This window comes from Mobula hypostoma, chromosome 11 (genome assembly GCF_963921235.1).
Source record: "Mobula hypostoma chromosome 11, sMobHyp1.1, whole genome shotgun sequence".
Classification (NCBI taxonomy): Eukaryota; Metazoa; Chordata; class Chondrichthyes; order Myliobatiformes; family Myliobatidae; genus Mobula; species Mobula hypostoma.
In genome coordinates, this window is record NC_086107.1 from 91143145 (window position 1) to 91170388 (window position 27244).

At 42.6% G+C, this 27244-nt stretch overlaps 1 protein-coding gene across 2 annotated transcripts in view; it reads left to right on the forward strand.

Moving 5' to 3' along the window:
- Positions 1–307: 307 nt before the first annotated feature.
- LOC134353938 (protein phosphatase 1 regulatory subunit 12C-like) overlaps positions 308–27244 on the forward strand; it is a 77332-nt gene continuing 50395 nt past the window's right edge. For both annotated transcript variants that reach the window (XM_063062511.1, XM_063062512.1), the window contains exons 1-6: positions 308–637; positions 10324–10454; positions 22114–22232; positions 22742–22901; positions 23896–24040; positions 25657–25731. In XM_063062511.1, coding sequence (XP_062918581.1) covers positions 311–637; positions 10324–10454; positions 22114–22232; positions 22742–22901; positions 23896–24040; positions 25657–25731 — 957 coding nt within the window. In that variant the 5' untranslated portion in view covers positions 308–310. The remainder of the gene's footprint in view (positions 638–10323; positions 10455–22113; positions 22233–22741; positions 22902–23895; positions 24041–25656; positions 25732–27244) is intronic.

The window sequence follows — 27244 nt, forward strand, 5'->3', positions numbered from 1 at the left end:
ATAATGTTATCCTAACATATCTGGTATCAGTGTTTATTGACTTAACCTGCTATCATCAACAAATTGCCACAGGCTTTATTCCTTCAAAAGACGTAGCAAGAGCACCAATATGACTAGAGTTTAATTTACCTGTCCAAATATTTCAAGACCCAAAGCCCAGCCGCAGGTGGAGTACAACTCCAAGATCCCTCACACCCTCCAGTGCCCCACTAAACTGAACTACAGTTCCCATCAGTCCCAACCATCGCAGACTACATTTCCCAGGATGCCAAACCGGCCCACGCACCGGAACTATGTCAGCGCGTAGGGCATGCCCGCGGAAAGAGGGCGGCAGCGGTGCAAAATGTCGGAGCGGCCGGGCAGAGGGGTGGCCGCTGCCGCCGCCGTGGCCGCCAGTGAGAAGCGGAAGCTGCAGTTGCAGCGCTGGAGGGGCTCGTGTACCGACCTGGAGGCGAGCGAGCCGCGGTGGCGGGCACGGCCCGGTGCGGGGAGCAGCCCGCGGCGGGTGCGGTTTGAGGCGGCGGCTGAGTTCCTGGCGGCCTGTGCGAGCGGGGACGCGCGGGACGCGGCCGAGATGCTGCGGGGCGGGGCTGGCGTCAACTGCGCCAACGCGGACGGCATCAGCGCTCTGCACCAGGTGAGATTGCGCTTGCGCATCGTTGGCACTTCTTGCTGCGCATGCCTGGAGATCCCGGCGCCCTCCGTGTGCGCATGTGTATCATTAAATCTGTCGCGCTGTTCTCTGGGAAATGTAGTTTAAGTGACTCTGGAACTATATAATCTGCTGTTTAGATGCCTCACGCAGTTGAGGTGTTAAAGCCAGTGCCTCCCTGTTTAAAATCGGGGCTCCTTCCCGTGTCCAGAGTGAATATTTCTATCGACTTGCTGTTGGAATATTGCCTTGTGATAGGAGCTGGGTTTGGAGAAACGGCACATTGCTGGAGGTGGTTGTGAATTTCAAAGGTGCATCTGATGTGAACAGGAATCAGTTACTTCCAAAGTTGGCGTTCTTTCCACAATGTGTATCATTCCCCACCCCCCGTGCTGATGGAGCAAAAAGATTGCATTGAAAATCAAAAACTAACTCAGTGTGACACTTGCAACGTTTTAGGAACACTTCTCTCTGCCGTCAGATTTCTGAATGGAGAATGAGCCCATGTACAATACCTCTTTATTTTGCTCTGTTTCTGCACTATTTATTTAAGTTGTATATATCAGTTTATATATTTATTTCTGACCATTACGCCGCTGGCATTTAGGGCAGCAATGAAGGTCCTGCACCACTGGCGGTGTTCAGGGCTTCCTTCATCATGTCAGTATAGCTCCCTCTCGGTTTTCACTACTGGCAGTCACGTATGTTCCGGGTGGAGACTCAGGAATTGAGTCAAGTCTAGAAGGATTCTTCATTGCTGTTTCCATAACAATTTTGTTTGCCCAGCCAGGGTTGTTAGCCCTGAACCTGGAGGACCGGTGGACCACTCTTAGTCTGGCCTCTACCCTTTGACCTGTTTGGCATGGGTGACCCTACCAAGAGTCAAAGCATAAAGCCTTGACTCCAGCCAACGTAGCTCTCGTGGTCATTGAGGCACACAAACCTCCAACCCCAAGGACGAGGTTGTAGCCCTTTTGGAGGAGTTTGTAATGGATTGTGTGTCAGCACTTGTATCTGACACCATGTACTCTCACCTCAAAGGACAATATTTCTTATTGTAATTATAGTTGTTTACTATGTACTGCCACAAAACAACAAATTGTGGGGCAGTGATATGAAATCTGATTCTGAAATGCTTAGCGTCTGTGGAATGACAAACACTTCAACCTGAAACATTATTTCTGTTTCACAAGTGTAGTTTAACCCACTGTTTGTCTCAATCAATGTGTTTCTATTACACGAGACTCCGCAGATGCTGGAAACCAGAGCAACACACACACAAAAAGCTGGAGGATCTCAGCAGGTCAAGCTGCTTATATGGGGAGGAATAAACAGTCGATATTTTGAGTCCAGACCCTTCACCAGGACTGGAATGTATTTTTATTCCACATTTCCACTTTAATTTGTAGTCTGAGATACTAATTCTGTTTCTTTTCCAACAAATGCTGCCAGACCTATTTCTTATTTCCAGTATTTTCCAATGCCCAGAAACCTCCCATTTTAAATGTTTTAAGTAGATTGCATCATTGCTTTTGTTAATGTGGAAGAAGGCCAGGGTTCACTGTACAAAGACACAAGCAATCCTAGTGGTTTACGATAACTCATTGAAGGGTGTAGCATTTGTTTCGATGTGTAGTTTGTAAAGAAAAGCCAAAGATATTTAAAAATATATTGCAATTAGTGTTCTCAGCTCTCTGTGCGGTTTTAATGTTTCAGTCGTAATTCTGCAGCTGTGATCTGCTTGGCCCAACTTCAAATAAATGAGAATTGGATGTAAAAGGTGCGATTTGTAAAGTAGTTGTTAATTGACATGTTTCACTTTGAAATGTTCTCATAGGGAAGCCGTCCTTCAGCTATGTCCCTGAAATTAATATATTGATCTAATTTGATATCTCTAGAATGGTGGGTTATGCCTCTGCCCTTGTGTCTGAGACCATGTACTCGCACCTCAAAGGGAGTGCTCATTTCTCACCCTGCTTTGGCACACCTGCTGCTGAAACCATTATCCTCTTTGCCTCCAGCTGATTCCTGTCTCTATCCCTGACCCTCGCCCTGGCTTGCATCATCTTACCGGCCCATCTGCCATGTCCTTGTTGACGGTTATTGATTCCCAGACAAGAGATATCCCCAGTTTGCCTGTCTATCCTGGCCTTGCCCCTCTTAAATATATAACTTTACTGACCTTCACCCCCCCCCCCCAACAAGTATACATCCTTCTAACCTGGACTGTCAGGAGGCCATCACTTCAGCTGCCGAGCTCTGGCTTTAAACTGTCTTCGGGCACCTGCCTACAACCACTGCTGAACCGCACGGCGATATTTTGTTGAATTGTACTCCTGTGGAGAACTTTGCTGTGTTGAAATATTTATGAACACAGGTTAAATGTGTCCATATTTCTATTTATCTTCTGATTGTTCAGCTAAATAGTTTGGTTTTTGTTGTCCTGTACTAATTCTCACGAGATCAGGCGTTCCCAATCTAGGTCCACAGACCCCTTGCTTAATGGTTTGGTCCATGGCATAAAAGAGTTTGGGAACCTTGGCACTAAATCTTAGTTATCTCTCATGTCATTTCCTTTAGTTTCTGTCTGACTATGTCCTTGCGAGACAGCGGGTTTAGAGATGTTAAGGTGAGCTGTTGATGCTAATGGTTGCACATAAGTAATAGGCACTGAGGTCCTGAGGATAAGATCAGGTGCTGGATGAATGCAATATCTTTTCCTTGCAAAGGCTGACTCATCTGTGTTTTCCACAATCATTTGCATCCACTCTGTCCGGTCGAGTGTTTCTGGACGAAGCCGCTCGGTCCGGTCGAGTGTTTCTGGACGAAGCCGCTCGGTCCGGTCGAGTGTTTCTGGACGAAGCCGCTCGGTCCGGTCGAGTGTTTCTGGACGAAGCCGCTGGGTCCGGTCGAGTGCTTCTGGACAAAGCCGCTCGGTCCGGTCGAGTGCTTCTGGACGAAGCCGCTCGGTCCGGTCGAGTGTTTCTGGACGAAGCCGCTCGGTCCGGTCGAGTGTTTCTGGACGAAGCCGCTCGGTCCGGTCGAGTGTTTCTGGACGAAGCCGCTCGGTCCGGTCGAGTGTTTCTGGACGAAGCCGCTCGGTGGGGTCGAGTGTTTCTGGACGAAGCCGCTCGGTGGGGTCGAGTGTTTCTGGACGAAGCCGCTCGGTGGGGTCGAGTGTTTCTGGACGAAGCCGCTCGGTGGGGTCGAGTGTTTCTGGACAAAGCCGCTCAGTCCGGTCGAGTGTTTCTGGACGAAGCCACTCGGTCCGGTCGAGTATTTCTGGACAAAGCCACTCGGTGGGGTCGAGTGTTTCTGGACAAAGCCATTCGGTCCGGTCGAGTGTTTCTGGATGAGCCTTTCTGAATTGGATGAAGTCATAGTAAAACATTGCTTTAACCTGACATACTAAGAACACACGCCCTCCCATTTTTCTATTTAACATTTGCTTTAACATGACATACTGACAACATCACTCCCCCCTTTGGTAATCATCATTTATGGTTTCAGCTCCCAGCCTGGTCCAGTTTGAACATCCTATTTAATGTACCCCTTCGCTCAGCAGTCTCTATGCTTACGGACATGAGCCCTCAGGTCCAGAAACACTTCTGCTGTAAAGTTCTTATTTCTTATTTTCAAAACACCTGACTGGTCTTTCCCTGTCCTACATACTCTGAGATCTCCACTGCTCATCTCTTGCTCTTTCCCCATCTGAGTTGCTCCACTGTAATGCTCATGCTGTTTGGCTTCCCGGTTCCCAAACTTCGAAATTCTCTCAAAGGCCCACTTTCTGTAGATATGTATGAAATCCCGTTGGTTTCCTTGGCTGCATAAATCTAGGGAAGGCACCCTCCGGTCTGGCCAGACCGGTGAGATTGAGGTGGCTGTCCCATCCCAAACCCCGGTTTGTGTGGATGCTGTGTAATTTGCAACCTTGTTACAACTCAATGCCAAGAAACAACAGACAGCACACTACATACAATTAAAGGAATTATATTTGTGAATCTTATCTAAAGGATGAGTAAAGAAAAGAAATTAAAAACGAAAAGACCCTTGTAATTAATGTGAACCAGCTGGAGCTCAAATTACTGATCCTCAGTTGATCTTGCAGCCTGGCTCCATCAAATAACGATCTCCCCTCATCTCCCACGACCAGTTCTCTCCAGCATCTTCTCTCTTCCTCTCACGCCGAACAAAAGACCTAGCTCATGTTATCTCTAACCATAACCCATACACTGCTTCTACAGAAAGAGTGAAACCTTCCCAGGGTGTTATACGTACTGGAAGCAAAAGCAAGCCTTGCAGGCAGAACATCATAGTTCATCTACATCAACTGTTTTTTTTTGTGCTGTCCCTTTAGTTTTGTATTTGAGTCGCAGATTGACCAGAATTGGCGATCTCAGGAAGTACAGAAACATAGAAAACCTACAGCACAATACAGGCCCTTCGGCCCACAATGCTGTGCCGAACGTGTACTTACTTTAGAAATTACCTAGGGTTACCCATAGCCCTCTATTTTTCTAAGCTCCATGTACCTATCCAGGAGTCTCTTAAAAGAACCTATCGTATCCACCTCCACCACCATCGTCGGCAGCCCATTCCAGACACTCACCACTCTCTGCGTTTTAAAAAAAACCTTAGCCCTGACATCTCCTCTGTGCCTACTTACAAGCACCTTAAAACTGTACCCTCTCGTGTTAGCCATTTCAGCCCTGGGAAAAAGCCTCTGACTATCCACACCATCACTGCCTCTCATCATCTTGTATACTTCTATCAGGTCACCTCTCATCCTCCATTGCTCCAAGGAGAAAAGGCAGAGTTCACTTAACCTATTCTCATAATGCATGCTGCCCAATCCAGGCAACATCCTTGTAAATTTCCTGTGCACCCTTTCTATAGTTTCCATATCTTTCCTGGAGTGAGGTGACCAGAACTGAGCACAGTACTCCAAGTGGGGTCTGACCAAGGTCCTATATAGCTGTAATATTAGCTCTCGGCTCTTAACCTCAATCCCACAGTTGATGAAGGCCAATGCACCATATGCCTTCTTAACCACAGAGTCAACCTGCGCAGCTGCTTTGAATGTCCTATGGACTTGGACCCCACGATCCCTCTGATCCTCCACACTGCTAAGAGTCTTACCATTAATACTATATTCTGCCATCATATTTGACCTACCAAAATGAACCACCTCACACTTATCTGGATTGAACTCCATCTGCCACTTCTCAGCCCAGTTTTGCATCCTATCAATGTCCGGCTGTAACCTCTGACTATCCACAGCACCCCCGACCATTGTGTCATCAGCAAATTTACTAACCCATTCCTCCACTTCCTCATCCAGGTCATTTATAAAAATCACATATCAGATATGTAGGGTAGGGAAAGATGACAGTCAGACATTTTGAAAATGAGAGACAAGAACTTTACTGCAGAAGTGTTCCTAGACATGAGGGCTTTGTCTGCAAGCATAGAGCAAATTGGATGTTCAAACTGATGTAGACTGGCACTTGAAACCGTTAATGATAATTGTCAATTGGGAAATCTAGATTTGTCTCCTTGCGACAAATAGGATTTTGGTTGTCATTAATGATATGTTTTTTGTTTTTTCATTATGGTGGGATTTTAATTCAGATCATTAATTTATTGGTCCATATCAGAGAAATAATTCAGTAATTTAACAACTACTCCACCAAGTCATACACGAGGTTGTTAGAGTTGAGAATTATTATCTGCAAGATAGAGCAAAGTACTTCCTTCGGTAGCAGATTCAAAGAGGGCTTTGAGTATTAAATGGCCGAACAGAAATTCAGGAGCAGGTTTTTAAGCAAGTGAGTGGTGAAGTAGTTGAAAGATGAATTAAGGAACAATTTGACAACTAGCTGAGGTGTAAAACAACAGTTTAAGCTCTGGTGGTTGAAGGAGGTTGATCGTTGGGTATATTTAAAGCAGAGGTTGATAGGTTCTTGATTATTGAGGGCAGCAGAGGTTTTGAGGAGAAGGTAGGAGAATAGGGTTGAGAGTTTAAAAAAAGTACCCCGACCGAATGGTAGAGCAGACTGGATAGGTCAAATGGGCTGATTTTTGTAATGATAGCTCTTAATTCTTGCAAAGTTCAGCCCTCAGCCTTCCGTGTACAGCTGATTGAAAACTTGGGTGGAGCTTGAGGTAGTTGATGAGGTGTTGTATTGCGTGGAGGAACTCAGCCAGGAATTTGTATATAGTTTCTGTCCAGCTCGAAAAAGTGTGTGTTTCTGTGACCTGTTGCTGGAGTATGTGGGAACAACATTGGTTTGGGATGCTTTTTGGTGTCGAATGCAGTATTAAATGTGCTACCCATCAGTTACTGAAATAACTTACTCAGAGTCAAAGTTGTAAAGTAACAACTTTCCTATATACACATGTGGTACATGAAGTTCAGTGCTTGCTCATTGCTGACCATTCCAATCAATTCCATTCCCTCTGTTCTCTCCCTGTAGCCCTGAAAATTTTCATAGCTCAAGCTCCTATGGAGTTTGAAAGCCCTGGATGACTCTTAGCACCCCCTACACTGGTAGTAACCTTAAGATCATCGCAGTTTTAAAGGTCAAGAAATCCTTTTCTCACTTCTCCCCCTCCTATCTTCAACCTGCCAAAGGGCTACAGAGTACACTTCAGAAATAGGCTCTTCCACCTACCATATCTGCCGACCATTGTATTTTTAATGCCATCTGAATCAACCGAGTGCTTATCTGGACATTTTTGGAAAGGAACATGTGTCTTCAGGTCAATATAGTGGTTTTAAGAAGACTTTGGGAATGCTTGTTTTTATTAATCAAGGCATTGAGTTGAAAAGTCGAGAGTTTAGGCTGCAACTTTATAACAATTTGGTTAGGCCACATCTGGAGTATTGCATACAGTTCTGGTCACCCCACTGTAGGAAGGGTGCAGAATGCTGTCTGGTTTAGAGGGCATGTGCTATCTCGAGGGGCTAGATGAACTTGAGTTGTTTTCTCTGGGGTGCCAGAGGCTGAGGGGAGACCTGATAGAGCTTTCCAAGATTATGAGAGGCATAGATGGAATGGACAGAGAGTATCTGTTTCCCAGGGTTGAAATGTCTAATACCGGAGGGCATGCATTGAAGGTGATGAGGGGTGGGTTCAAGGGGATGAGCGGGGCAGTGTCACTTTATTTTAGAGAGAGAGCATGGTTACAGGCCCTTCCAGCCCAAAAGCCCAGCTACACCCATGTGTCCAATTAACCGACTAACCCGTATATCTTTAGAATGTGGAAGGAAACTGGAGCAGACAAAGGAAACCCACGTGGTCACAGCGAGAACATACAAACTCTTTATTGACAGCAGCGGGAATTAAACCCAGGTTGCTGGCACTGTAAGTAGCGTTACAGTGACTGCTACACTAACATGTTCTGAATCCCCTGTTCCCTAAACCATCTGGTAATGAGAAATGCTTCCCTGTGTGGCCCAGATGCACCCCCACTCTATAATCTTGCATACAAAAGGACCCAAGCCCTTTCGCCCTTTCTAAAGCTTTTGTTTCAAATTTCGCAGAACGCTAGAAGGAAATATTAAGATGGGGAGAGAAGTGACAAACTTAGGGAATATGTTCATAACTTGGGGCCCTGACAGCTTGGAAGCTGTTACTAATGAGAGATAGCAGATAATTAGGCAGGAGTGAAGTACCATGGAGGTTTTGGAGAATTCTAAAATGATGAAAGGTTTGGTAAGCGGGAGGCTGTAGAGGGATTTAAAGTGACAAAAGCCATTGCATTTTTTGGCAGCCAGGTAAAATGGTGAAACTAGCGTAAAGTGAAATTAGTATAAATTGGGAGTAATTTATGGAATAAATTATAGTCTGGAATATACCATCTGTAATAATAAAAGGAAATTTTTGTTTCCAAATACAATGTATGACATTATGAAAAAAATCAAGCATGTGAAGCTTTATTCAAAATGATTGAAGGGAGTTGTGGACTTCGTGGCAGCGTGGATTTATGAAGGAGGTCGGCTATCAGAATGCTCTAAGGGTCCATAAGTTACCTTAGTTTGAATTGGTGTCTGCTGTAGATCAGAATGCTGCAGGGTGGATGTTGCATTAGACCATAAGACAAAAGAGCAGAATTAGACCATTGAGTCTGCTCTGCCACTCCATTATGGCTCAACCCCATTCTCCTGCCTTCTCTCTGTAACCTCTGCCACTCGTACTAATCAAGGAACTATCAAACCTCTGCTTTAAATATACTCAAATGACTAGGCCTCCACGGCCATCTCTGGCAGTGAATTCCACAGATTCACTACCCTCTGACTAAAGAAATTCCTCCTTATCTCTGTTCTAAATGGATGTCCCTCTATTCCCCCCCCCCCACACTATAGGAAACATTGTCTCAATCTATGCTTTTCAATTTTCAATGAGATCACCACTCATTCTTCAAAACACCAGTGAGTACAGGCCCATAGCCACCAAATGCTCCTCTTACATTAACCCTTTCTTCCCCAGGATCATTGTCGCGAACCACCTCTGGACCCTCTCCAATGCCAACTCATCTTTTCTTAGATAAGGGAGCCAAAACTGCTCACAATGTTGCATCTGTGGTCTGACCAATGTGTTACAAAGCCTCAGCATTATATCCTTGCTTTTATATTTTAGTCCTCTTGACGTGAATGCTAACATTGCATTTGCCTTCCTCACCACCAACTCAGTCTGAAGTTAACCTTTAAGGACCCTGCACCTCTGATTTTTCCATTTTCTCCCCACTTAGAAAATAGTCTTTATTCTTTCAATCATATTCAGTCTCATCAAAGTTCAAAGTAAATTTATTGGCAAAGTTACATGTATGTCACCATATCCAACCCTGAGGTTCATTTTCTTGTTGGCTTTCAGAGTAGATACAAAGAAACACAATAGAATCAATGAAAATCTGTACATAAACAAAACTCAATGTGCAAAAGACAACAAATTGTGCAAATACAAAAAGAAACACAAAATAATAAATAATGAGAGCATGAGTTGTAAGAGTGCTTGAAACTGAGACCACAGGTTATGGAATCAGTTCAGTGTTGGAGTGAGTTATCCTCTCTGGTTCAAAAGCTTGATGGTTGAAGGGTAATAACTATTCCTGAACCTGATGGTGTGGGTCCTGAGGCCCCTGTGTTCACTACTTTTTGTAGAATTTTCCTTTCAAGCGTGTTGGTATTTCCATACCAAGCTGCGATGCAACCAGTCAGTACGCTCTCCACCGTGCACCTGTAGAAGTTTAAGATATTCTGTATCTTTGCAAACTGCAAAGAAAGTAGAGGAGCTGCCATGCCTTCTTTTTAATGGCATTTTTGTGCTAGATTCAGGACAGATCCTCTGAAATGTTAACAGCAAGGAATTTAAAGTTGCTGACCCTCTCCACCTCTGATTGGCTTGTGGACCTACGCTCTCCTCCTCCTGTTCTCAATAATCAGCTCTTTTTGGTTTTGCTGACATTGAGTGAGAGGTTCTTGCTGTGGCACCACTCAACCAGGTTTTCAATCTCCCTTCTATATGTCGATTTGTCGTCACATTTGATTCTGCCAATAAAAGTGGTGTCATCAGCAAACTTAAGTATAGCATTGGAACTGTACTTAGCCACACAGTCACAAGTATAAAGATGTATATACATTTTAACCAATGTACTTTCTTTCGCAGGCTTGCATTGATGAAAACCTGGAAATGGTAGAGTTCCTGCTGGCACAGAATGCCAACGTTGACCAGTCAGACAATGAGGGATGGACACCACTCCACGTGGCTGTATCTTGCGGTTATTCCGAAATTGTTGAGTAAGTTTTGACATCAATTCTACTAATCAGACAGGCTTTGGCGAGACCTTGACAATTTTCATTCGTATGTAATGCCTTGTGCTATAAGTAAAAGATTGCATATGTAAAATTTATACTGTAAATGCATGCTGGTATTTATGCATATTTTATTCCATATCTGTATTTTAACCTCTAACTTTATATTTTATGTAATTTATTCTCATTAAATGTTTTTTTTGTGGCACGTCTCACCAACACACCACAGTAAATTCCAAATACATGTAAATGTGTATGGCGAATAAAGTTGTTCTGTGGTCCTTCAGCAAGATTGCTGAGGTGCCTGGTTGATATGGTGGCTGTAATCCTCAATGGGGAGCCTGAGTGGGGTCTTGCCATGTTCCCTGTTGCTGGTTGATCAGTGAAGGGTTCTCAGTTTGGTGATGTATAGGTGGGTGTTTCATGAGTTCAGTCTTGTTTTTTTTCTCAATATTCCTGCTTGGTGTGAACTGTTACTATATTTGTATGAGCTGTGAAAACAGTACTTGGTGTAGTTATGGATTCAATGCTGTCATCTTGACAACGGGCTCAAAGCAGCTTTTTGTACTGAGATATTTGTTTGAAGTGCAGAAGGTTTCGGGTCTCTCACTGACAAATTAAGAGCATCATAGAAAGTTATCAACTTAATTTAAATTTCTTTTTTCTGTGAGTGTTGCTGTAATAGATTTTACATGCAAAGTAAATAATGGCAACACTATTGTTCATTGGGAAATAATTGAAAAAGTCGGGAACATTTTGGTCACTTAATCTGATGTCGCTTGGTGTCACTTTTCTCGGTTACACTCCTTAGAGTGCCTTATAGAATCATGGAAAAGTACCGCACAAAACAGGCCCTTTGGCTCATCTAGTTCAAACCTATCATCCTGTGACGCCACTTTCAATGAATTATGGACCTATATATTCAGATCCCTTTGTTCTACCATACTTCTCTGTACCTTACTGTTCACTGTGTAAGATCTGCCTTGGTTGGTGCTACCAAAGTGCAACACCTCACACTTCTGCATTAAATTCCATTTGCCTTTTTTTTTTAGCTGATGCAGATCCAGGTGCAAGCCATGCTAGACTTCTTCGCTGTCCACTCCGCTCTCAGTCTTGGTGTCATCCACAAATTTGCTGATCTAGTTAATCACTTTATCATCCAGATTGTTGATGTAGACGACAAACAACAACAGTCCCAACACCGATCCCTGCGGCACTCCACTAGTCACAGGCCTCTAATCAGAGAGGTAGCCATCTACTACCACTCTCTAGTTTCTCCCACAAAGCCAATGCCTAATCCAGTTTACTACCTTGAATGCCGAGCAATTGAACCACCTTCCATATGGGGCCTTGTCAAATGCCTTGCTGAAGTCCGTGTGGACGATATTCACTGCCATGCCTTCATCAACTTTCCTGGTAACTTCCTCGAAAAACTCTTAAGATTGGTTAGACATGACGTACCATGCATGAAGCCATGCTGACTATCTTAATCAGTCCATGTCTATTCAAATATTTATATATCCAGTCCCTCAGAATACCTTCCAATAAGTTTCCCACTACTGATGTCGGGCTCACTGGCCTATAATTTCCTGGTTTAATTTTAGAGCCTTTCTTGAACAGCAGAACAACTTTGGCTATCCTCCAATCCTCTGTCACTCAGGATGATTTAAATAGCTCTGCTAGGGCCCCTGCAATTCCTGCACTTGCCTCCCGTAGGGTCTGAGGGTAACCTTGTCAGGCCTTGGGAATTTATTGCCTCAGGACAACAAACATCTCCTCCTCTGGGTTGATGCTGCTTTGCCTCACTTCTTTAGACTTGTGCCTGTCTCCTGAGTAACGTTCCTGGAAATGCCTTATAATGTGTGTCTGCTGAACTAAAGGTGACCAGAATCAGAAACAGGTTTATTACAGAAGTTATCAATTCAAATGTAATCCAAAGATTTAAGTGAAAAATTCTGTGCTGTATTGCCATTAAGTCAAGCCATTATCTGCCCTCTCGGGTGGATGTAGAACACTCTATTTTGAAACATAGTTTGGAAATGTCCTAATTTCTGGCCAATATCCATCCCTCAATCAGATTCACTATCAGGTTTAATATCCGGGCAAATTTGTTGTTTTGCGGCGGCAGTACATTGCCATACATAATTTTTAAAACCATGAATTATAATAAGAAATATATAATAAAAAATAAATGAAGTAAGTAGTTCAAGAAGAGAGCAAAAGAGAAAAAAGTTGTGAGGTGTACATCGGTTCATTGCTGATTAATAAATCTGATGGCAGAGGGGAAAAGGCTGTTCCTAAAAATGTTGAGTGTGTGTCTTCAGGCCTCCTCGATGGTAGCAATGAGAAGAGGGCATGTCCTGAGTGAAGGTGGGGGGGAGGCTCTTTAATGATGGATACAGCCTTTTTGAGGCATCACCTTTTGAAAATGACCTGGATGCTGGGAAGGCTAGTGCCCATGACTGAGTTTGCAAGTTTACGCAGCTCTTTCTGATCCTGGACAGTGGCCCATCCATACCAGAGTGTGATGCAGCCAGTTAGAATGCTCTCCAAAGGTACATCTGTAGCAACTTGCGAGAGTCTTTGGTGATGTACCAAGTCTCCTCAAAGTCCTAATGAAATATAGCCATTGCCATGCTTACTTTATAATTGCATCAATACGTTGGGCCTTCATAAATGTTGACACCCAGGAATTTGCAACTGCTCACCCTTTCCTCTGCTGATCCCTTGATGAGGACTGGTGTGTGTTCCCTCTACTTCCTCTGTCTCAAATCCATAATCAATTCCTTGGTCTTACTGACTTGGAGTGTAAGGTTGTTGTTGCAGCAACACCGCTTAACCAGCTGATCTGTCTCACACTGTATGCCTCCTCATCATCTTATGAAATCGCAAATTTATGGATGATGTTTGAGCTGTGCCTAGCCACACAGCCATGGCTATAGAGAAAGTAGTGCAGTAGGCTGAGCACACATCTTTGAGATGTGCCAGTGTTGATGGCCAGTGAGGAGGAGATGATATTTCCCATCCCCGCTGGCTGGGCCCTGCCAATGAGGCAGTCAAGCACCCAGGTTTTGGGTATCGATTAGTATTGAGGGTATGATACTGTTGAACGCTAAGCTATAAGCAGTAAACAGCAGCCTTATGTAGGTATTGCTGTTGACCATCTGATCCAAGGCCAAGAGGATTGCCAGTGAGATTGCATCTGCTGTAGCTCTATTGTAGTGATAGGCAAATTGCATGTCCGGATTCTTGCTTAGGCAGAAGCTGACTCTGGCCATGGCCAACCTATCAAAGCACTTCTTCACAGTTGATGTGTGTGCAACTGGGCCATACTCATTGAGGCACCTCACCCTGCTCTTCTTGGCCTGCAAACCCTGACAGAGCTGACGTACATCCAATTCCATCTCAAACTTCAATCAGAATTTTATCACTCTTAAAATAGCCCTCCGTAGATCATACCTGGATTTCTTGTATAGTTCTGGATCACCAGTCTTGAATGCCACAGATCTAGCCCTCAGCAGATTATGAATCTCCTGGTTCATCTACGGCTTTTGGTTTGGGTATTTCCGGTATATTCTCGAAGGTGCACACTCTTGAAGTCAGCAAAATCTGTGGAAAATTCATTCAGATTCAAAAATAAATTCATGAATATTGTCCAGTCCACTGACTTAAAGCAGTCTTCTAAGCACACCTCTGCCTCTCTTAACCATGCGTTCTTGGTCCACATCACTGGTGCCATGGTCAAAATTCAAAAGTTCAAAGTAAATGTATTATCAAACTACATATATGTCACCATAAACAACCCTGAGATTCATTTAGTCTTTAATCTCTGCCTCTATGCTGGAAGTAGAAGTAAGGCCAAATAATCAGACTTTTCAAGGTGTGGGCGTAGGATGGTGGTATAGCAGTGGTCAAGTGTGTTGCCTCCTCTGGTTCCACGGGTGATATATTGGTGGTAGTTGTTCAGAAACTTCTTCAAGCTGGCCAGGTTGAAATCCCCCTCAGTGATCAGGAAATCATCAGGGTGTGTTGTTTTCTGATTGCTGATTACAGTGCTCATTTCCTCCAGTGCCTGCTTGACATTGGTCAGAGGTGGAATGTACACCACTACCAGGATGACTATGGAAAACTTGTCAGGTAAAGTGGACGACATTTGACCACTAAATGTTCCAGGTTGGGTGAGCAGGATTCAGACAGAACTGCCATATCTATGCACCACGAATAGTTAATCATGAAGCATACTCCAGCTCCTCTACCTTTAGGAGACTCAGCAGTCCTGTCTTTGTGGTGAATGGTGAAGCCCTCAGGCTGCAGTTCTGCATCCAAAACCGTGGGGGTGACCCATTTTTCCATGAGGCAAGGAATGCAGCAGTCTCTGATGTCCCTCAGGTACTGAATCTTGCTCATAAGTCTACAGTTTTATTTTCTCAAGACTACATTTGCCAGCAGGAGTGGGGTCTAAACACCTGCATTTCAGTCATACCTGCAGATCAGCCTGCTCTCCACGCTTTCTTTTTCTTAAAGAGAAATTGCACTTGCGATCTGAGTTCTGCTGTCCAGGGTCCACCAGTTTTAAGGATCAATAGATTTTTTTAAACATCTTAAAACGATGTTGCTTACTGAAGCACCAGTGGATGTGACTGAATTTCAGTTGTAGTAATCCTAAAAGGGAATATTTGATGATTCCCATCAGAGCTACACACAAAGAGTCGCCACTTATCGTCACCGTCTACAGGGCATATGCATCCTTTAACTTGCAAATGCAGCTTATTGTGTCATTCCTGCTGGTTTCTACATCGCAGCGTTTTGCAATGGCAGTGAAATGTATTTGGATCTACTGAGAAGAATATGAAAGACATCACAAGCTGTTGTAAACAGGTGCTTCTGAATTCAGAGTTGGAAATGCATAATTTCTTCAGTATTTTAACTTTCTAATTCTTTTTAAAGGACTGTTTTAGAGGCAGAGCCTTGTATGATTCAAGCATGTTTTCACATGCAGTAAATTCTAGTCTCAGTCTTGTCTAAACATACATTAAATGTTACATTGTGGTACTCAGTATTTCTTCTCAACAACATATAAGGCTTAACATCTATGAATTTTTGAACAATAATCTTGTAATGCTGTAAAACATGTCATAAGGAGACAGTAAAGGAATTAATAGTTTTTTTTTGCATCTTGTTCTATTACCAAACACTTGTTTTAATGGTGAATTGAACTTACCATCAGTTGATTTGTAGATTCAATGATGATCATTTAAAAAAAAACAAATGGAGGTCTGGATAGTGCAGTCTGGACACAACTGAAGGAAAGATACTGAATAGGTTGTAACCAGCCAGCAATTTAATGGAGCTTCACACATCAAAGTTGCTGGTGAACGCAGCAGGCCAAGCAGCATCTGTAGGAAGAGGTGCAGTCGACGTTTCAGGCCGAGACCCTTGGTTTGCTTGGTGTTTCTTGAAGTCTGCTGAGATTAAGAAGCAATTGCTAGATTGCCCTCGCAGCATGTAAGATGTAAAATATAGTTGGTCCTGTTCATAGTTCTCTTCCATAGTTATGGTATGTGATACTGTGTCCAGAGTTTGGAGATCATTGCTCTCGAACACTCTGTGCATTGGATGAAGGGGCAGTACGATAGCGGTTAGCACAATCACTTTACAGTGCCAGCCAGTGATTGCCGATCAAGGGTTCAATTCCTGCTGCTGTCTGTAAGGAGTTTGTACATTCTCCTCGTGACCTCGGGTTTCATCCTGGTGCTCTTGTTTTCTCTGACATTCCAATAATGTATGGGTTAGGGTTAGCAAGTTGTGGACATGCTACGTTGATGCAAGTGGATCCTCAATTTCCTCACTTTCAGTCAGTTCAGATTGGCAACAACCTCTCCTCCACGATTGCCATCAGTACAGGTGCACCAAAGAGCTGCGTGCTTAGCTCCCTGCTCTACTCACTTTACACTAAGCACAGTTCCAATGCCATATTCAAGCTTGCTGACAAACACCACTGTCGTACAATGAATCAAAAGTGGTGACGAATCAGCATAGAGGAGGGAGACTGAAAATCTGTCTGAGTGGTGCCATAACAAAAACCTCTTACTCTATATCAGAAAGACCAAGGAACTGATTATTAACTTCAGAAGGAGGAAACCAGAGGTCCATGAGCCAGTCCTCATCAAAGGATCAGAGGTGGAGAGGGTCACCAAATTTAAATTCCTCAGTGTTTCGGAGGACCTGTCCTGGGGCATAAATACAATTACAAAGTAAGCACGGCAACACCACTACTTCCTTAAGAGTTTGCTAAGTTTCAGTATGACATCTAAAACATTGACAACTTTGTAGATGTGTAGTGGAGAGTATATTGAGTGGCTGCACTCAATATATTGAGTATATTGTATATTGAGTGTCTGGTATGCCCTTGAGCGGAAAATCCTACAAAAGGTAGTGGATGTAGCCCAGTCCATCACGGGTAAAGCCCTTCCCACCATTGAGCACGTCTACATGAAGCGTTGTTGCAGGAAAGCAGCGTCCATCATCATGGACCCCCACCACCCAGGACATGTTTTCTTTTGCTGCTGCCATCAGGAAATAGGTACAGGAGCCTCAGGACTCTCACCACCAGTTTCAGAAATAGTTATTACCCCTCAAACATCAGGCTCTTGAACCAAAAGGGATAGCTTCACTTGCCCCATTATTGAGCTGTTCCCACAACCTATGGACTCACTCTCAAGGAATCTTCATTTCATATTCTTGATATTTATTACTTATTTATTTATTATTATTATCATGCTTTCTTTCTTTTTGTATTTGCACAGTTTATTGTCTTTTGCACTGGTTGAACCTCCAAGTTGGTGCGGTCTTTCATTGATTATTATGATTATTATTCTATTATGGATTTATTGAGTATGCCCGCAAGTAAATAAATATCAGTGTTGTATATGGTGAAATATATTTGCTTTGAACTTTGACACTTGTGGGCACATTCTTAGACTGTGTTGGTCGTTGATGCAAACAAAAAAACTTCACTGTATGTTTCGATGTACATGTGATAAGGCTAATCTCTTCAGGCTGTGGTCTGTGGTAAAGACTGATGTAAAAATATAAGTGACCTTGCTTTGAGTTCACAGAACATTTCACCAATAGAGAGGCTTCTAATTTAAAAAAGAAGTTTTTTTTAAAGTATAATGCCAGCCTGACCTTTATTCAACCTGAAGATCTGTATGCACCAGAAAACCTGTAAGAGGTTTGATAAGGATATGTTTGACCTTTGAAGGGGCAGGAAATAGAATATCACATCACTCGTTCTGTGGTCCAGCTTTAAGTAAAATTACCTATTATTTCAGCCAATGATTAGTACCAAGAAGACTTGCTGATAAGTTTTGGATTTCACTGTTTCAACCAGTGGCTCAGGCTCAGGGCCTATTGGAACCTGTATCAGTCCATTTGCCTCTCGGTGTTTCATTCTCTCATTCTCTGTTAAAATCACGGCATTCCCATGCCTGTTTAATCTCTAGTTGGGATCTGTCAATACTGATTAAGGGAACTTTCCTGAACCCATTTGACAAACCCTATCCCATCCAATCCTTTACAGTATGAGAGTCCCCAGTCACTATATGAAAGTAAGAATTGCCTAATTTCACAACCTTATTTTTCTTGCTATCTCTACATCCTACTGAATACTAGGTGGTTTATAATATAATCCCATTAATGTGGTCATCCCTTGTTTTATTCCACAGTTCCACCCATACAGCTTGAGTAGATGAGCCCTCCAGGCTGTCCTGTCTGAGCACTGCCATGACATTTTTCTTGGCTGGTAATGCCATCCCTAGCTTTCTATCATGCCTGAAACACCAGAACTCCAGAACACTGAGCTGCCAGTCTTGGCTGTTTAGCAACCAAGTCTCACTAATAGCTATAATGTCATAATTCCGCATGCTGATCCATGCTCCAAGCTCATCTACCTTACTACAATACTCCTGGCATTGAAACCGAGTTAACTCAGAACCTTAGTGTTACAATGCTCAACCTTTCGGTTCCTGTCTTTGTATACAGGCATAACATCTTCTTTGCCCATAACCACACCACTATCTGCCCTGGGATTCTGGCTCCCATTCCTCAGCAAGTCTAATTTAAACCCCTCTTTCCCCACTCCCCCACCCCAACCCAGAGCATCATTAGTTCCCCTCCAGTTCAGGTGCAGACTGTCCAACATGTGGAAGCTTTAGAGAGGATGCAGAGGAGATTTACCAGGATGCTGCCTGGATTTGAGAGCAGGTCTAGTGAGCGTAGGTTGAGCAACCTAGGGCTTTTCTCTTTGGAGAGGAGGATGCTGAGACATAGAAACATAGAAAATAGGTGCAAGAGTAGGCCATTCGGCCCTTCCAGCCTGCACCGCCATTCCGTATGAACATGACTGATCACCCAACTCAGAACCCTGAACCTGCCTTCTCTCCGTACCCCCGATCCCTTTAGCCACAAGGGCCATATCTAACTCCCTCATAACTCATGAGTTAAGTCAGTTTCAACGCAGGGAGTATTGTAACACTAAGGTTCTGAGTTAAGTCGGTTTCAATGCCAGGAGTATTGTAGTAAGGTAGATGAGCTTGGAGCATGGATCAGCATGTGGAATTATGACATTATAGCTATTAGTGAGATGTATAGGATTAAGTTGTACATAGACATTTGTACATTTTTTTCCAGGGTGACAATGACCAATACCAAAGTGCATCAGTGTAAGGTGAATGAATAGGGGAGATGTCAGTGGTACGTTTTTTTTTACAAAACATGGTGGGTGCAAGAGCACACTGCCGAGGGTACATTAGGACCAACTAAGAGACTTAGATATGCACATGGAGAAATGTAAGAAAAATGGAGTGTTATGGCTGTGTAGGAAGGAAGGGTTAAATTGATTGTGGAATAGGTTTACATAAGTCATCACAATTTTGTGGGCCAAAGGGCTGTACTGTGTTCTATAGACATATTTAGGCTAAACATCTGACAGCTTGAATCAACGTCAAATAGTTTGAAACATAAATGACCAATTTTCCTCTTTTCTGCGAGTGATTTTCAGCCTCTTGCCTCATTGGATTTAAATTTAAATTCCTCCTGGCATAACTTGTCATGTTTCTACTTCAAGGAAATGGGGACAAAATATGAAGAAAGGGAACTCTGCTCTTGTATTTTCTTCCCATGCCTGCCTCCTAAATTGTCCATTGTGAAAAATAACTTTCTGTTTAGTTCCTTGAATGAGCCATCCTAAATTTTAGCTTTTTGGCCATGGTATTAACTGTGACTCATTGAGTTCTACTTTAGTTAGTAATTTAAGTTAGGAGTAAACTTAAATCAAGTACATGCCTGATTGTTTCAAAGAGCAGTGCAGTTGTCTACAGTCTGCAGGTCAGAATATATTTCTCTTGAGTTTAAAAATTCTTAAAAAGTGGTTTGAAGGAGGCGTCAGATTCTGATGTTTTAATCCAAGATGCTTTCAGGAGTTACAAAAGAGACTCAAAAACTTGTTGCTTCATGATCGTTTTATTAAGTGTTGATAGGACAAAAAGAAATTGAAACAAATAGTGATGGAGGTATGAAAAGTGAAGGGAAAGTTAAATTAAGAAGCCAAGACTAAGAAGCTGACACTGATGCTATGGTCAGCTACCTTTATACTGCAGAGATGATGGAAAATTCCATTCAGATCTATAGCTAAGTGTTAACCAATGAGATAGCTCCTATTCAAATAATACAGAATACAGAAGTTTCCAGAGTTTTCCAGAATTGTACTTTGTATAACCACTGAAGGCATATTAAACTTGCATATACAGTGGGCCATCAGTTAATCAGGGCAGCCACTTCTTTGGGCCAACTCTTAAAGACCAAAAGCTAATCAAGAAAATAGCCAATTCCTTTCATTTATTTGGGATACTTTGCCACTTAATTAGAGCAGGAGGCTTGCTGAACAGTTTCTAACCAGCCTCCGTAGCAGTATTGATAGTGTTCTAAATTTCTCTGTTTTTCATTTAAATACATAATTTGTTACTCAGCTAAACAATAGTTTATCTTTTTATATATCTTTTAATTTCTGTGAAACTTTGGCTTATTGGGGTAGCCACTTAATTGGACCAAAATGTATTGGTTCCGATGTGTCCTAATTAACCAGAATCTACTGTACATATTATTAACGCTAGGAAGCATACTAGGCAGTTACATGTATATAAGTAATTATATAAAATACAAGCATATAATTAATTGTTAAACTGCAAGGAAAATAACAATTAAACAGTGTAAACTAAGAATAAAACAGTCGGATCCAACAGAGGTTGTGGGCAAATTGGCTCCTGTATTTTCTACATTATGACAGTGACTACACATTAGAGCAGTTACTTGGCGATAAAGGATGTGGGTCCAGAGATTGTGAAAGGCGCATTGAATGCAGGTCTTCTCAGAAATCCAAATTCTCACATTGAACTTTGAATTATTTTTATTCTTCCCTTTTGTACATTGCTGTCAATTCCTTCAAGTGTTTCCCAAGTTCCGGCTGTAACGTACCAGATAACCGCAGGTGAAAGGGTATCAAAGTTAGTAATTTTGATTGAACCTGATGTTCACTCTTCTCCAAGTCTTATGTTGGCGATAGGTTGTATTTATTTGTTGATACATTCTATTCTTTTTGCATAAATTCTGTATAGTAAATGTTAATTTTAGCAGACACTTCATCTTAAAATGCAGGGGTACAGATTAATCACACATTATGGAGGATGACAGAGAAGGGGTGTTAATTAGTAATGAGTAGACATTCATGTGGACTGGGCATAGTGCATGATTTATTTGTTTGAATGACCATTGACTAGTTCCATTTCCACATGCTATCCAGTCATAGAGTTAAACAGCATGCAAACAAGCCCTCATACTGACTTTTTGATCCCACTTGCCCCATATCCATTTAAGTGTTTACCTGATAAAGATTGTTATTGCACCCGCCTGCACAACGTCCTCTGGCAGCTTGTTACACATACCCACCACCCTCTGGGAGGGTGGGGGGGGCATGGAATGGGAAACTGCCCCTTGCGTTGCCTTTAAATCTTTCCCCTCCCACCTTAAACCTACTCCTTCTAGTTTTAGACTTCCTACCATGACCATCCACCTTCTGTCTGCCCCTTGTGATTTTTATCAGCCTGTGATAGGTCACCCCTCACTCTCCCTTTGCACCACGGGAAGCAGTTTTCGCACATTATACATCCTAATCGTTGTGTTGCCTAATGGCTTCCATAAAACTTAGGAGCAGAATTAGGCCACTCGGCCCATCGCGTCTATTTTGCCATTCAATTATGGCTGATTTATTATCCATTTCAGTCCAACTGTTCTGCCTTCTCCCCATAACCTTTGACACCTTTACTAATCAAAAATCTATCAACCTCTACTTTAAATGACTTTGTCCCAAAGCCACCTGTAGCAATGAATTTCATAGATTCATCACCCTCTGGCTAAAGAAATTCCTCCTCATCTTAATTCTAAAGGGGAATCCTTCTGTTCTGAGGCTGTGCCCTTTATACATATTCCAACTGGCTTAAAATCCTGATTGTCTCCTTCTCCATTATCTCTGTGTCTCAATAATGATTTATTTCCATTTGAATCTCTAATAACTTTCAATGCTTTGCAGATGTTTAATTAACCATGGTGCCAACATTGCTGCTGTGAACAGTGATGGCCAGTTGCCAATTGACCTTGCTGAGGAGGACTACATGGAGAGCTTGCTGCAGGCTGAGATTACTAAGCAAGGTACATTCACGAGTTACCGTGCTGAGAGGGCAGCATGCAAATTGCTAATACGTTTCGTGTCAGTGGCTCATCCCTGGAGTTGGGAGTTTAACAGTTCCAGGAATGTGCACTCTGAGGGTTTCTTACTGTGTGTGAGACATTGAATTAAATCTCCATCCTTATCTTGCCTTGAGCGAGGCTTTGAATTATATCCCTGTCAACCCTTTCAGGTGGCACCTAAAAGACGACCTGGGACAATTTTGGAGAGTAGAGATCCTGGCATTCAGCCAACATTGAGTTAAATCAGATTACATCAATGATCTATAGTGAAGTGCAGCATCGGTTGTCCCTGAGAAGTGGTGGTGAGCTCTCTTGGGCAGTTGTTATTTGTGCCTTGAAGATGCCCCCATGACAGTGATTCAAGACTGTAGCTCCTAGAAAATTTTGGATAGACGTTGGTGGGTAGGGAGTGTGTTGTTAAGGTACATTAAACTTCCTTGTACAGAAATTGCCTGCTCCTATTCCGGCAGGGATTGATGTGGAGTCTGCGAGACGTGAGGAGGAAGACTTGATGCTGCAGCATGCCAGGCAGTGGCTAAATAGTGGCAAGATTGAAGATGTATCTCACCCGAAAACTGGCGCTAATGCCCTCCACGTTGCTGCAGCTAAAGGCTACATCGAGGTGATGAGGTCAGTATGATTTCCTCCATTCTGTGTCTCAGATACATGTCTAGCCAGCTAATTCTGGGCATATCAATTGTATGAGTAGGAGCTGTGATCTCTGCCCCTCCCCGCTCCCACCCCCCCCCCACCCCCCTTTGGTATAGGAGGAGGCTAGACCAAATATCTTGGGGTACCAAGGGGCTTTCTTGGTATTTTTGCTGAAAGTCACATCGTGAATAGGCATAGACCGAGTGGACAGCCGGAGACTTCTTTTCCTCAGGGCGGCAATGGCTAATGCGAGGGAGTGCAATTTTAAGGTCATTGGAGGAAAGTATAGTGGGGGGATGAGTGCATGGAGTACCCCATCAGGGATGGTGGGAGGGGCAGATACATTACAGACATCTAGGAGACTCTTTAGGTGGACATATGGATGAAAAAAATAAATGAAAGTTGATGTAGGAAGGGTTAAGATTAATTTTAGAGTAGGTTGAAAGGACAGCACAACACCTTGAGCCAAAGAGCTTGTATTGTGCTAGAGTGTTCTGTATTCTATGTAATAAAAACTGCCAGTCAGATCCGGTAAAAGATTCTGCATGGTTTATATATCTCTATAATGAGATGTGAGCAATCTTTTCTGTGTATCCTGAGGGGGGGATAGTTGACATCTGGTGTCTATTTACATGACTGCTCCTGTGCTACCAATAAACAGACGAGGGGAAAAAATCTGCTAGCTTAGTTCAATATAGTGTTCCAGGTTTGTTCTCCTTTAGAGATCTTAAATGCAGATACAAGAGTTCATGTTACGAAGTGCTCTAATAAACAAGATAGGGAGATTGGAATTGGGGAAATAAAACTGACTGTTAAACATTTGAATCAGTACATCACGGTAGCCCAATGGGCTTCCTTCTCTGTTAGACATATTGACTGAAGAAAGCCGTTGTCTTTCATCACTATTCAGGGAATAGCTACTTATCAACTGTGATGATCTCCTTATTTGTTAACCGGTGAAATTGCATTGCAGGTTACTCCTTCAGGCAGGGTTCAGTATCGCTGCACGGGACAAGGATGGCTGGACCCCACTGCATGCTGCTGCACACTGGGGGATGGAGGACTCTTGCAAACTTCTCGTGGAGCATTTCTGTGACATGGAAGCATTAAATAATTCGGTACATTTTATTTACATAAATGGGATTATTTGTGTTTCTTTCAATTGTGGTTTTTACTCTCAGGATTTTGGAGCACCTAGCCAAAATATTTTAAATCAGTTCTTCTACAGAAGTAACCCATTTTACTGTTGCAATGGGGTTGAATTCAATTTAGCTACCATCCACTCACCATTAGTGCCTCACTGCTTGGAAGTACCCACCTCCATGTTATGTGGCCGCAGCATAGTTAAAGGAGCAAATCTTTCTAGCTGTCAGTTTTTAAGTTCAGAAGATTTTTACTTTGCATCTTAAAATTATCTACAAACAGCGAAGATGATATTTAATTGTGTCTTTTCTGAACTCCATTTATTGAGGAGTGCAGCCAGTACTATCAACTACTTACTATGCGAACTTGGACTACTACTCAGAGTTCATCATCAGAGATTAAGAGTAGAGGTGGCATTGTGTAATCTGCTAGTTTGACAGATTTGGAGCACATCCACCCGTTGCATTTGGTGGGTGGAGATGTTGACTGGAATAGACTAAGAGTTTATTGTGTCATTTTGTTGATGATGATTACAAACAGTGTACGATGGGCAGTTCTTCAGTGTGCCCAAGTCCATGGTGACGGATTTTAGCTTTCAGACACCATGAGCAGATCTCGGAAGGTTCCGAGGTTGCTCTCTTACTCAAAGCTCAAACATTGTGCATCAAGGAATTATGGATTCTGGTGGTGATCCAGTAACATTGTCAGTGGTCCAACTGATTCAGCACTGTGATAGGATCAGAAAGTAATTGGTTCAGTTTCTCCTCATCTGATTTGGTCATCATGGAGATTACCAACCATTATTTCATTGCTTTTCAAAGTCCTTCCTTCTTTGGAAGCATTTCTTTAGTTGGGTGTTTTAGGCTTGACCCAGATTACCCAGAAATACACTCTATCACATGCTCAATAAGCAGTATAATCGTGGCTTTGTGGGGTTTTCTGAAATTCTGCACTATCAAAGTTGCAGGATCCAGCATGCAGCCCTTGTATCCATTGAGTGTGTGCCTTCAAACATCTGGGAGAGAAGAGTTTATTGAAAACTTGAAGTTAGTCTAATCATTTTCACAATACTATATGTAAGAAATGAATCTTTGCCTGATCTGAAGATTATACTGCCAAGAAAGCAACATGCATCATCAAGGACCATCCAGACCATGCTCTCTTCTCACTGCTTCCATCAAGAAAGGAGCAGGAGCCTTGTGTCCCATACCATCAGGTTCAGGAATAGTTATTACCCTTCAACCATCAGGCTCTTAAACCAATGTGGATAACTTTACTCACCATAACACTGAACTGATTGTGGAGCACGACCTATGGACTCACTTTGAAGGACTCTACAACTCATGTTCTCAGTATTATTTATTTATTATTTGTTTCTTTTTGTATTGTAGTTTGCCAGTCATTGTGTGTAGTTTTTCATTGATTCTATTGTACTGCTTTGTTCTACTGTGAATGCACGCAAGAAAATGAATCTCAGGGTAGTATTTGGTGGCATGTATGTACTTCGATAATAAATTTACTTTAAAGTTTGAACTTTGAACTAAGCTACAAATTTGTTAATAGCGGTTAACATCAAAGTCTTTTATTGTAGGGTCAGACACCATTTGATGTTGCAGACGAAGATATTTTGGGATTACTTGAGGATCTGCAGAAGAAACAGGATGATGTAAGACATCAATTTAAATTGTATATTTGATTAATCTGTACCTGGGTGTATTCAAGTGTGCACAACATAGAACATAATACACTACAGTACTGTACAGGCCCTTCGTGATGTTGTGCTGACTTTTTAACCTGCTCTATGATCAACTTAATCTTTCCATCCTACATAGCTCTCCATTTTTCTGTCATCCATGTGTCTATCTAAGAGTTTCTTAAATATCCCTGATGTATCTGCCTCCAGAATGCCCCCCCCTCCCGCCCCCGGCAGTGTATTCTATGCTCCCACTCCACTGCTTTCCTTCAGTCATTTTAAAATTATGCCCCTTTGCATTAGCCATTTCCACATTGGGGGAAAAAGTCTGGCTGTCCATTCTATCACAAGCCACTTTACGTAAGGATATTGTCTATTATTAATATTGTGAAGAGTTACTATTAATAGCTTTTCTGAGTAACTCTTCTATCCATTTGTAATTTTTTTGGCTTGCGTGGGATCATATTCTACAGAACTTGACCAGTAGGTTACCAAATCACCTAGTTTTGTAGGTATACACTCTGTTCTTTTAATGCCCAAAGTATCTTTTAAACGAATTAAAATCTCTCTTAAATATTGTGGGCCTGTTACCGTGTTGTATCTCTAAATAAAAATAAATAAATTAGACATAAAATAATAATATTTTGAATGTACCACTTATGTTGCCCTTTATAATAACATAAAGCAAGGTTAAACCCATTCAAAATGTGTACTTGGTAATGATTGCTGTGACGACTGGTTATTATAACTGGGAATGGTAGTGGGGATAACTGGTATGGACTACCTTTTGTGTTCCCAATTGGGTGCATCTCAGATAGCCCCTGACACCAAATATAGTTCCTGGCCTTCACTATGCCCATTGGAACCATCCCTACTGACAGGCAAGGGGGCAAAGGTGGGTTACTGTGACCTTAAAAACAGTCACTTTGGGTAGATGGGGCTCATCAGCCATGGTTGGCAGCTCACCTAGGAAAAGGAAAACTCTGATCTCAAACCTCTGCTGTCTTGTGGCTATACCCACTCATGGGGAAAGTTCCGGAGGTCAACCCCAAGGAAAAATCCAAAGCTGGAGTCGCTAAGCCAGTCCCACGTTGAGTTCAACACTGACTGGCAACCTTTGCAACACCATTGATGCCAAATTGTATCAGTCACTGCCATTCCTTTGGATTCATCAGTTGTATGGAGAGGGGCAGCCTGCTAAATAGGCAATAGCTTGCTCTCCACATTGTACAGAACTGGCTTCCATATTGGTTTACATATCACATAGACAGCTGGGACACAACATCCGTGGTTGACCCTGACCAATGGAGGGCCTCGGTTATGATTGCCCAGAAATATCCTCCATCACTAATCCTTAACAAGTAGTGTGATATTGTCTGTACATTTTCTTTCTACTTCCAAAACCAAATTTCAGGAACAGAATATAATATGCAGCCTTAGCTCTTGTGCAGCAAGTGCTAGTGCCAACCCTTTTGCAGTGTTTGTC